Source organism: Rutidosis leptorrhynchoides, chromosome 4 (genome assembly GCF_046630445.1).
Source record: "Rutidosis leptorrhynchoides isolate AG116_Rl617_1_P2 chromosome 4, CSIRO_AGI_Rlap_v1, whole genome shotgun sequence".
Classification (NCBI taxonomy): Eukaryota; Viridiplantae; Streptophyta; class Magnoliopsida; order Asterales; family Asteraceae; genus Rutidosis; species Rutidosis leptorrhynchoides.
The window spans coordinates 607,504,243-607,517,704 of record NC_092336.1 but is presented as its reverse complement, the minus strand read 5'-3'; the positions used below and the strand labels follow the sequence as shown (position 1 = coordinate 607,517,704).

At 31.2% G+C, this 13,462-nt stretch overlaps 1 protein-coding gene across 1 annotated transcript; it reads left to right on the top strand.

Moving 5' to 3' along the window:
• The first annotated feature begins 7,736 nt into the window (after positions 1–7,736).
• LOC139904012 (uncharacterized) lies at positions 7,737–13,129 on the top strand. The gene is made up of 14 exons (XM_071885946.1): positions 7,737–7,875; positions 8,527–8,608; positions 8,777–8,880; positions 9,126–9,252; positions 9,523–9,617; positions 9,838–9,961; positions 10,525–10,605; positions 10,827–10,925; positions 11,019–11,177; positions 11,269–11,317; positions 11,418–11,482; positions 11,602–11,646; positions 11,926–12,096; positions 12,496–13,129. Exons 1-14 carry the CDS (start codon positions 7,838–7,840, stop codon positions 12,904–12,906), a joined length of 1,650 nt encoding a protein of 549 aa, XP_071742047.1. The 5' UTR covers positions 7,737–7,837; the 3' UTR covers positions 12,907–13,129.
• The last annotated feature ends 333 nt before the right edge of the window (positions 13,130–13,462 follow it).

Sequence of the window (13,462 nt, the reverse complement as noted above, 5' to 3'; positions counted from 1 at the left end):
ATATATATATATATATATATATATATATATATGATTTCAAGTTATTTAGTAAACAATAGTAACATTCAATTATTGATTCGATTGATATTTAGATAAGTTAACTAAAACTTTTAAGATGAACCAGTAAAACACTAATTTGCTACAGTATTTTCGAATTGCTACAGTACCCGAAAAGCTACAGTGTTTTCGAAAATCACTATTTGCTACAGTAAAAATGACTTTGCTACATTAAAACACCATTTGCTACAGTGAAACCGTATTTTGCTACAGTGCTACAGTGAAAACGACTTGCTACATTGAATTGCTACAGTAAACACTATTTGATGTCGACGAACTAGCAAACAAAAATGGATAAGGCGGCCATGCGATCGCATGGCAAAACACTGAAAACTCATGCGATCGCATGGAGTCTGAAATCTGGCCACATCTATAAATCGAGCCATTTCTGCATTCTGGTTCTCATTCTTCATTCCTACTCCATATTATATTTATTAATTATATTATTATTATTATTATTATTAATTATTATTATTATTATTATTATTATTATTATTATTATTATTATTATTATTATTATTATTATTATTAATATTATTAATTATTATTATTATTATTATTATTATTATTATTATTATTATTATTATTATTATTATTATTATTATTATTATTAATCTTATTATTATTAGTAGTATTTGTGTTATTATTAGTATTACACATAAAATACTACGACGAGGTTATGTCCAAAAGATTTAAAAAATGGTTTTCGAGCGAGATAGAGCTAAGGAAACTTTGGGTTATTACTAATGAGGTTACGGGTATTGTTCGAGGGTTTTGCTTCTAAGTCAAATCTAGTGTTTATCATCTCTGTTGCGAAGGTTACAAACACCAGCACCAGCACCAGCAGCATAAACAGTACCACCATCATCAACAACAGTACCATTACCACCACCAACAACCACATCCGCATCCCACACCTCAATATCACATCTAAAAACTGTACTTCGGATATCAACATCATACACACCGTAGATACCAAGGAGTGCCAACAACAATAAATGATGAAGTACTGATTCATAACTTCATCGAAGAAATATTCTACGGTGATTATGTAATCTCTAAAATCTTAGAGATTATTTATCCCAGTTCTAACCGTAAATCAGATAAATAGAAGGAAGAATAGAAACCCTGACAAGAATGATGCGTAAGGTACAAGCTAGACTTGTTTTACCAACAGCATCAATAGTACCCTTAGCCTCACCAGCACAGTTAGTGCTGTCAACATCATTAGAATCATCAGCACCTCTAACATCACAAGCTCCGCCAGTTCAAGAAAGCACCGTGGATATTATTACAAGTCAACAACGCGTATATTTGTATCAACGAGTTATGAAATATTAACTCATTCCCTCTTAAGAATTTATATGTATATCTTATATATATTTTAAAATCATCATAAATCTTTTCGTACTAAGCTATTAAGTATGAATTGAAAAAAGGGTAAATACTACTCGGTTAAATTCATATTACTAATATGCTATGATGTACATCCTTCGTTAACAACTTAACCTTCGTTAACTACAATCTCTGTTTCAATCCAAAGAATTCTGTTTCATAATAAACCAAATGTATTATTCAATAATATGGTTGATTTTACACTTTCATCTTCGATGCACTCGAAACTTTCTAGAAAACATCATTTGCACCTTGCGAAGTTTGTAAGAATTCCACGAATATCAACACCCTTCACCAAGGAATATCAATAAGAATAAATAATGAAGTATTGATTTCATTAGCGAAATACTCCGCAAAGATTATGTAATCTTTAATATTTTAGAGATTATTCATTTCTAATTCAAGTCGAAAATCAGATGAGCTTAATATGATATTAACTCATTAAATCTGTATTACATCTGAAGAAAATATACATACATATATTTTCATAAAAACGGTAATAAAAATTCTTTTGTACAAAGTATTAATTGTGAAATCTTTAATGGGTAGGTAATACTCGGGAAATATATAAGTTCACAATTAATATGTTATACTGTACATTCTTCAACTCTGATTCAAAAATTATTAACAATGCTCACAACGATATACAATCGTTTTCATACAAATTCGATTACATATTAACGGATCAGAATCCAAGTCATAACTCTGAACCGGTGACATCATTCTTAGATCTCGACATCTTTCAAAGCTATATTTTGACTTCAAAACTGTGCAAGATCCTTTAGCGTTGTTTTTACCGAAAATAATCTTGCAATCCTTTTCAAAGTATCCAGTTTTATCACACTTCCAACCAACTTCGACTTTTCATATTAGCCTTATTGTGACTTTGATATATACGTTCTTGTTACTGGGAAACCTTTCATGTTCCACCACGTTAACAGTAAATTTACCAACAACTTCATTGATCTTTGACCTTTCAGGAAATCCTTATACTCATTGAAACCCTATCATTTACTCATCAGCATCTTGTAACGAGAATTGCCATAAGAATTATCGGGAATTAGCAATCAGTATTTTGAAATTTTACAGCACGCCTACGCCAACAGTTATATGTGTACATATGACGTCTACCTCCTGGATTCACATACTTCGAATGTGAAGTTTCTGAAAAACATCCCAAACTATGAACTAGTTCTCTGAAATTGGAATAATGCTGATGAAGTAGCAAAAATTGTAAACGACCTTAACAGTCAAAAGTTTGATGATAAAGAATAGTATGGTGGTAAAGCTGAGAAAAAGAGAAGGTTTGGAACTGGAAAACGGATTGAGCAAAGTATGAAGGAGGCTGTGGATAAATCACAAAGACTGAACCTGCCTTCAAAGAATCCAAATGATTCAATGTCTACTGAAATCCTTAGCAAATACCTTGCTCCTTACTCTAAAACCTTTACGGATAATATTCTTCATCATCATCTTATCTTGAATATTCTAAGATATCATCATATCTTTCGTTATAAATATCCTCAATATTTCTGAAGATATTTTCGTAATTATTCTTATCTGAAACCATTCATCTCTTCGCGCTATCTGTGTTACATCATAAAAGAAACTATTTTAGTTTCTAAAATCTAAAAAAATTCGAAAAATAGATGTTTTGAAGTAATGTTGGGAATTGAAGCATGAGTTAGTATAATATAATGACACTTGATCAACGTGATTATATTACAGTAAGTCATGCTGAGTTTCTAATGGAACGTGATAAAGATTCACAGATCACACCCTCATCATGAACCACGTCACATAACTCTTTCATTCTATTTAATCTCTAAATATATCAAGAAATACTTTTCTTGATGATTCGGTCTTTTTCAGATATTCTGGTAATTTGACAAATCAAGATCGTGCCATTACAATTTATTTCTTAGAACATTAACTAAGTTCATTCCGAAATGTATAGCTACGAATTCTGGACCATTATTCGCTTGACTTGAAGTCGGAAAGGAAAAACGAAAGCATGGAGCTCCTAAATATAAGGGAAAATATAAAGCCTGACAACAACACATATATTACAAACCATGTATATCAATGCGTATAGCAATATAAAGACACGGGAGAATGAAAAATACTATAACCCCAAGGTAATAGTAGAAGAAAATAACTTCCTCTGGTGACAGATGAAAAAGAAGAATGAAAGATACGATAGCCAAGAAAATATCAAGAATCAGAACTGGATTAAGCATTTCACAATCTTTTAGAAGTATGAAATAAGGAAGAAGATGTAGGAGTAGTGAAAATAATGAAACGGAAGTGGTTAATTTATAGCAAAATATCAGACATAGCAATCAAGGAAGATTACGCATTTAAAGGAAATCTTAATTTCCTTAAATTTCGAAGAATCAAATCTTATTTAGATTATGAAGATTTTCTATTCCTTAAATTTCGGAAATCAATCGTAACTACGTCAAAAGTTAAGACGAATCTCTATTCTTTCATTTCACTCTTTTACGATAACTTCTCTCATACGCTTCGAGAAATCGGATTGTTTTATCCATATTATTCAACGGTGATAAAATTCTATTTATCAACTCATATTCGTCATGAAAACATTTTTATTGTTAGCCATGACGACCTCACTTAAATTTCGGGACGAAATTTCTTTAACGGGTAGGTACTGTGATGACCCGGAAATTTCTGATCAAATTTAAACTTTATCTTTAAATGATTTAATGTTTTCGACACGATAAGCAAAGTCTGTAATGTTGAGTCTCAAAGTTTTGGAATCATGTAATCATTTATTCTTTGACTGTTCTCGAAGATTCACGAACAATATATATATAACTTAATGTGCATATATATATACATACATATATATATATATATATATATATATATATATATATATATATATATATATATATATATATATATATATATATATATGATTTCAAGTTATTTAGTAAACGATAGTAACATTCGATTATTGATTCGATTGATATTTAGATAAGTTAACTAAAACGTTTAAGATGAATCAGTAAAACACTAATTTGCTACAGTATTTTCGAATTGCTACAGTACCCGAAAAGCTACAGTGTTTTCGAAAATCACTATTTGCTACAGTAAAAATGACTTTGCTACAGTAAAACACTATTTGCTACAGTGCAACCGTATTTTGCTACAGTGCTACAATGAATTGCTACAGTAACACTATTTGCTACAGTAAACACTATTTGCTACAGTAAACACTATTTGATGTCGACGAACTAGCAAACAAAAACGGATAAGGCGGCCATGTGATCGCATGGCAAAAACACTGAAAACTCATGCGATCGCATGGAGTCTGAAATCTGGCCACATCTATAAATCGAGCCATTTCTGCATTCTGGTTCTCATTCTTCATTCCTACTCCGTATTATATTTATTAATTATATTATTATTATTATTATTATTAATTATAATTATTATAATAATTATTATTATTATTATTATTATTATTATTATTATTATTAAGATTAATATTATTATTAATCTTATTATTATTAGTAGTATTTGTATTATTATTAGTATTACACATAAAATACTACGACGAGGTTATGTCCAAAAGATTTCAAAAATGGTTTTCGAGCGAGATAGAGCTAAGGAAACTTTGGGTTATTACTAATGAGGTTACGGGTATTGTTCGAGGGTTTTGCTTCTAAGTCAAATCTAGTGTTTATCATCTCTGTTGCGTCTACGTATTTTCCTACAATATTGAATCTCAATATTAATATGTAAGCACTCATATTTTATCTTTTATAAATTAATAGTGTATACATGTCTAGTGCTCGAGTATATATATTTATACATGTTTGTATGTTAAATTTCGTCGTTAAACAGTTTATAATGAATCACAAATTAAATCCATATATTACTGGTAAAAGGTATATGATATACATGTTTTTGGAAGGCTAGCGAAAAATCAATAACTTTTCATTTAGACACTGAATAGTTTCGATGAACGGATTAAAAGATATGGTCAACTGAATTATGATTGACGTTAATTGAAATTGCTTTTGAATCTGCAATTAAGATTTAAACAATTTGTTTACAAGATTAATAAAATAGATTTTTGAATATTACCAACCGAGTAAATGAATCCTAATATAAGGCACGTCTCGTTTTCTTAAACAATTGTCAAAATTGACTTTTTGAAATAACTTTTGATAACTATTGTATGTCGATCTCGAGCATTAGGATTGTGATACACAATGATCTGACCTACCTTGATAGACATTTATTGACCAACATATGTTCTCTAGGTTGAGATCTACAGTTATTTGATATTCCGAGTTTCAGTCACGTTTTGGTGAACAACTTTATGTACTGCTAAGGTGAGTTTCATTTGCTCCCTTTTTAATTGCTTTTGCAATATATATTTTTGGGCTGAGAATACATGCACTTTATTTTAAACGCAATGGATACAAGTACATACTAAATTCTATACTGAGTTTGAACCGAAAATCCCTTAGCTTTGGTAACTAGTAACTGCCAGTTATAAGAACTGGTGGGCGTGAGTAGTAGTATATGGATCCATAGGGCTTGATATCCCCGTCCGAGCTAGAGCACTAGCCTTTTAACGGACGTATGCTATTTGAGAAGCGTACACGTTGGTTTGCGTGTATTATTAAGATGATTATACAAAGGGTACAAATTATATATACGTTAAGTTTAGTTACCAGGGTGCTCAATCTTGTAGAATATTTTGATAAACGTTTCTGGATGAAACAACTGAAATCTTGTGATCCACTTTTATATACAGATTATACGAAACACTAAAACTATGAACTCACCAACATTTGTGTTGACACTTGTTAGCATGTTTATTCTCAGGTTCCTAGAAGCCTTCCGCTGTTTGCTTACATGTTATACAAGCTATGTACATGGAGTCTTGCATGCTTTATTCAAGAAAACGTTACATTCACAAAATCATCACCATGTATCTTATTTTGACTGCATTGTCAACGGAATTACTATTGTAAACTATTATTTACGGTGATTGTCTATATATAGAAATCATCAGATGTCGAGAACCTTTGATTTAAATATTCATTGATGGTGTGTCTTTTCAAAAGAATGCAATGTTTACAAAACGTATCATATAGAGGTCAAATACCTCGCAATGAAATCAATGAATGACGTGTTCGTCCATATGGATTTGGAGCAATCGTCACAATTAGTGTGTTTGAATCAGAACCAACAGAATTTTCAAAATGACAACGTAATAAGAAATATTTTATATTTTTATTATATTATGTTTTAAAAATTAATTTTTACTTGTACTAACGTATACCCTGAGTCATACATTAATACGCATTTAATGAACTCGTAAGTTCTATAAATATCATAAATTTTATTTAATATATATTAATATAATATAATATTACCTTTTATTGCTTGTATTAATTACAAAATTTAATATTTAAAGAAAGTATTAGTTTATTAGATGTATCCTATAGAAAGATACGTTTTACTTTTAAGTTTAAACTTAATTATAATTACAGTAGTATAATCAATAATGAAACAAATCATTTAAGGATTAAAGTTATAAATAGATTATATATTTTCTCAAATGTTTCGATATCGCTCATATACTCATTTTCGTTTCATGTCGGCTATATATTTTAAAAAAAGTACCGATGTCGCCCACTATACTTTTTACCTGTAACAAAAATAATTGACGACGTTGCTTCTAAGTAGTTATCACACGTCGGTGACACATCGGAACAAAAACTGAAAGTATATGAGCGACATCGGAACACAACTGAAAGTATATAACCTATTTGTAACTATATAAAATGAAAAAAGAAGTTAAATAATTAACTTTACCGGTTCAGCAGGCAACCGGTAACAAAATGTTGATATTGATACATTTTTTGAAAGTATATAGCTGATATGAGACAAAATTGAGTATATGAGTTATATCGAGACATTTGATAAATTATATAGTCTATTTATAGCTTTAGTCAAAGATCCGTTTAGTTAGATTTACCCGTTATACACAGTTACACATGCGTCTTCAAATTGGGAAAGAAAATAAAAGCTCTTTCTTTTACACACAGAAAAACGTAAACTGTGAACCGACCAACCGTTGACAACAATCAATTACAGCAATTACACATTTACACCCAACCACGCCAAAAAAAACTCTCCGTTACCAGAATATTCCTACATTTTTTTTTATCATTTCGTCTGAAATTTGACTTCAATTTTGTCTAGGGTTTTGTCAATTCACAAATCGAATACATAGTTACATACACACATACAGTTTATATATATATATATATACATAACTTGGAGAAGAAAATTAGGATCTTGGAAACAAAGCAAGATCTACTGTTGTTAAATCTTGATGGAACAGCTTATCAACTTCATTATTCGCCCACCTAGGTTATTTACATTCTCCATTTTTCTTTAATATAAGTTCCTGTTTATTATTATTATTATTATTTAGATAAATGATGCATATATACGTCTTTACCCTAATTCTTGATCTGGGTTTTTATGGGTGTTCGTTAAGTTTACTTTTTTGGGTGTTCTTGATATTGGATTCTGTTAAAAATGTGAACTTTAGTTTGTGTTTGTACTTCCCTAGTTATTTTTAACTGTTGGTATTAGTTGTGTCTGTAATTGGAATTATGGGGCTGTTTGGTTTCTGTACTATTCTTGGTTTAATCAATGGGTGTTTAAAGTTTCTGCTAATTAAATGGATAATTGATTCAAAGAAAACAGAAAGAATCTTTGACCTTCTGTTCATATTGTTGAATATCAATTGATATAAACATTTAAGATAGTTTTATGCATGTTAGGGAAGATTATTATAGTCATAAATGGTTATCACTTCAATGGTTTTCATTCTTATTGAGCTGTATGTTTCTTAAAACAGAGACAATCCATGCAGTTTATTGTGCTTTCAAGATTTCATTTTAATTGTACTGTGTAGATTAATTTTATTAGCTTTCATATATATATATATGTATATGTATATTTTTGCTGGATTTAACTAAAAATTGCCATGAATTTTTTTTGCTTTCATGGTAGAGCTGAGTACGAGCCAAACAATGACTTACTAGATCAAGAATTCATGCTTAAAGGAAAATGGTTTCAAAGGAAAGATATAGAGGTAAGATTTGTTAGTTTTTTCTTTAAGATGTAAACCTGTATATTCTATTGATATTGTTGTTAATAGCCATATCTGAAGAAGTAGATTGTTGCAATGCTCTAATATTCCTCGATGAATAGCATTTATACATATTTTGGGTATGTTATTAAGTGTTTCTTATATTTTCAGATTGTAAATAGCCGAGGAGATGTTCTGCAGTGTAGTCATTACTTGCCTATTGTGAGTCCAGAAGGAAAGCCTTTGCCATGTGTAATATACTGCCATGGAAACAGGTTAGTGAGATGCACGTTTCTCTTGAACGTTCATTAAACATACATTTTGTTGTTGTAGTGGTTAGGCAATAGTTTATATAACCCCACATTCTAGTTACTGGATATGTAATGTATGTTTATTAACTCGTCATAGATATGATCATATAAATCTATACGTAGGAGTAAGAACTATGAAGTTACTTGCCCCATTTTTTAACATATAAAGTGTGACTACTTACAAGGTTCTTAACGTGAATATGTTGTAGTGGGTGCCGAGCAGATGCTAGTGAAGCTGCTATAATATTACTGCCGTCAAATATTACAGTATTTACCCTCGATTTCTCTGGTTCTGGACTCTCTGGAGGAGAACATGTCAGTTTAGGGTGGTACGAAGTAAGTAAATGAATAATCATTTTCTAGTATACTTATCAGCTTTATCTTATTTGACAGACTTTTTTTTTATGATTATACGTATTTGTTTTTTTATAAGTAATATATGATACATAGTTATCAGGAACTGAGCTTATTTCTAGTATCAATAGTTTTTTTTTGCATATATTTGAAATAAAGGAAGAGTGGTTGGTGATACACCGAAGTTTTAAATTTTTAGTTGTTGGATCGCTTTTTACCCAATAGAATAACAAGGATTGTTTCATTTCACAGAAGAACGATTTGAAATCGGTGGTAGATTATTTGCGGGCTGATGAAAATGTTTCATTAATTGGCCTTTGGGGCCGGTCAATGGGTGCTGTAACAAGGTAATAATGCATTAATTTTTGATTTGATTGTTAAAGCAGAGATAAAGAAACATTAATTTCATTCAGTTGCTTCAAATGGTTTTAAGTGTAAATGGCTAATATGGTCAGAGATGAAGAAATTTTAGTTTTATATAGAACAATTAAGTGGTTCATTTATTTCAAATTTGAATTAATAATATGTTAATGATCAGTTTATTGACTAAAGTGTTGATGATGTCAGCCTGATGTATGGAGCTGAGGATCCTTCAATAGCAGGAATGGTTCTTGACAGCCCTTTCTCCGATTTGGTTGATTTAATGATGGAACTTGTTGATACCTACAAAATTCGTCTGCCAAAGTTTACTGTACGTTGATTAAAGCTTTACGTATCGTATGATTTGTACGGCTCTATTGAGTCGACAACAATCGTCGATTTATTGGCGACTTGACTGACTCTTAGAGCTTAAATTAAATTCCAGTCAGGATTTAAAACCCGTGGAAATTTGATTCTACCATTTTCATGGCGTATAATTATTTTTATTTTATATTTTTTTAATTTTTTAAAAACTTTTTCCTACTTAAAGGCCGGAGATCCTCTCGGAAGCAATCTCTTTATCCGTCGAATAGAGAGAGGGATGACTTCCTCTACTTTTGAGAGTGTTTGACTCTGGGTGGAGAAATGACTTGTCTTTATTCTCGGATAGGGGAAGGATTGTCTACATCACACCTCCCCCATACATTGTCTACATCACACCTCCCCCATACACCACTTATGTGGTATTGGGTTTTGTTGTTGTTGTTGTTGTTGTTGTATCGTATGATTTGTCTAGCAAGCTAAGACTATATTGTATATAATCAAATCAACTTATTCTTAGTCTTAATTACTTATCTTTTAACTTATATGATTTTGTGTTGTGTTTGTCTTCAGGTTAAGTTTGCTATCCAGTACATGCGAAGAGCTATTCTTAAAAAGGCAAAATTCGATATTGTGGAGCTCAATACCATAAAGGTCACCACTGTTCTGCCGTTAGCATATATTTATATTCAGAACTGGTTATTTGATTGTTACAATGTGAAGTCACATTAATCAGAGTTTAAATGTTTGGATAACATATTTAGAGTTCTAGTTTATATTTGACTTTTATTATCTATTTATGCGTTTCATTATTTGTCGTATTGATCTTTTTGATGCTTTATATCTGAAACTGATTTGGCTAATTTTGATCATAGGTTGCAAAGTCTTCTTTTGTTCCAGTACTATTTGGTCATGCATGCGATGATGATTTTATACAGCCACATCATTCTGATCGTATTTATGAAGCTTACATGGTAATTTGCTATTCTTTAGTTAAGACAAGTACTAGACATAAATAATTTTTATTTATTACAGTAATAATTAATATTGATAATATATCTTGACAGGGGGACAAAAATATCATAAAATTTGAAGGTGACCATAATTCTCCACGTCCCCAATTCTATTTTGATTCTATAAACATCTTTTTCCACAACGTCTTGCAACCACCAGAAGATGAAGTTAAGGGCAACTTCTTTGATTCGTCTCTTGATTACCTCGGCAAGGTATACTTAACACATCGCGTTACAAATATATTATGTATAAATTAAGGGCAATGCTATCAAACCATAATCTTTTTATTGGTTGTACTTTCAGGAAATCAATGGAGTTGGATACGAAGATGAATTTTTTGTTACGCCTCAAGGTTGGCTATATATGATGTGATTTTATAGTTGGTTTAATTACGTACTATTCTTGGAAGAGTTGTGACTTAATTTTTTTTTAACTCTAATGAATTTATTCAGCATCAAGTAGCACCGAGGATGCAATTAATCAACTCCGTTCTAAAAGGCCAATGAGTAGGACCGAGGTCAGTAATTGGTTTTATGCATATATGTTTCTGTCTCTTTGCTAATTTGTGTTTATGTGATTTCTAGTATGCATACTTCCCTTGCATTTCTGAAAATGTTTATGTATCTCAACTTTCAGGTCCCTTCTGATATCCCGTCAACAGATAAACAATGCAACTCTGAGGTATATTTTTCTCCTTCTTTTTCTGATATTTTTGATACAAGCCGTTAACTTTACAGGAATTAAACATTGTCAGTGATGAAGTTTATGCAAGTAGAACATTTCATATCAACCTTTAGAATTAACTCATTTTGACACTCATAAAGAATGATGCTGATTTTTAGAAATTTATTTATTTTATGGACTTGGTTTGCATTTTTCTTTGTGTGCAAGTGTGTCGGTTACTTGGTTAGAATTGAAGAATAGTATTTAAATTTATTGTGGATATTGTTGTTGCTTCAGGACGAAGGAGCTACTACCGGGCCTACTCCATCATCATCATCTTCAAAAATGATAAATTTTGAGTTTTCTAATGGCCATTCTTACTCATCATCAGCAGATGATAATGAGTATGTTGAGTACCCACTTCAACACGTGGAAGGTTTCCCATGTGATGTCGAGGAAGAAGAAAGGGTAAGCATTGTGTCTAGCATGTGAAGGTGGCATAATGGGCGGGTTCACGGGTTTGGTATTGGGTTCGGATCTTCACCATTATTATCTAATACGGAGTAAGATTTAAAACATGCTGGTTGTTTGTTTATATGAATTTCATAGATTTTTAAGTAAACAATATTTTTATTGGTGTGTACTAAATTCTTCAATGGTAATTTATGAAGTGATTATTTTGGGTCACATTCAGTTCGACCCTTCTGGTTTTGAATAATTTTTTCTGGTAGTTACTCATTTGACCCGTTAGAGGTAAAATGGGTGATCATATGCTATTGTCATTAAAGACCTAACATACCAACACCATTGCTAGTGTTTAACATGTTAGTACATATGTTGATGATTCACCCGGCTAAAATTTTCTAGATGCTCATGGAAGCTGTACTCCTGTCGTTAAAAGATTTAGAACCGAAACAACCAGGCCATCAACAACCATCAGCTGATGATAGCAAGCCTTCAGCGACAGATCACTGTCCACCAATAAAAACCGATCAAACAGGGGTTTCAACAGAAAGCAGCAGCGATTCACCTTCACAATTTATGTCCCCATGTAATAGCACATCGTCAGCTGAACAGTCATCGAATATAACTCCATCTGTCGATGGCTCTGGTAGTACAAGTAAGCGTTCTGCTTCAAATAGTTACTTAGTTGGTTCATCAGATGTTGACATGGTAGATAGGACTAAAGCTACAGTAACAGTTGAAAAAAGTGCATCGAGTAACATAATGGATGGGTTGTTAAAACGTTGGGATCTTAACTTCTTTAAGAACAGATGACGATTTCGGGTTATAGTAGTATGTCTTATATTTTTGGTGATTATAATGATTTATTTGTTTATTTTTATTTTATTTTGGAGGTGGTGTGGTGATTCATTGATTTGATTTTATACTGAAAAATGGAATTGGAAATGTGATAGAAATTTGATGGGAGATTGGTGTAGTTTGATGTATAAAGGGTTTAATCTATGTTTGTGATTCTATAATTTATACAAGTGTAGAATGCCGATTTAACGTTTACATAAAAATGTTCATGCTTTCGTTTGTTCCTATAACACTTTTATAAACATGTTATTATTTTTTTTTTGTTCAAGTTACATATGGAGTAAGAATATTTGTACTTACCTCTCCCTGACCATTTCAACAATAATACTTAATCCCACGAATGTTGGTTATACATTCTATTTGTACTCCTATGGTCTCGAGATTTGATAGTTTCTTGAAATGGTCTGGAATTATAGGGCTGTTTGGTTTCTGGATTTTTTTAAAGTCTATTTTAAGTATGCCTGGCAAACGGGTCAGGTTAGGTCGGTTTGGGTAATGGGTTAAAATGGTT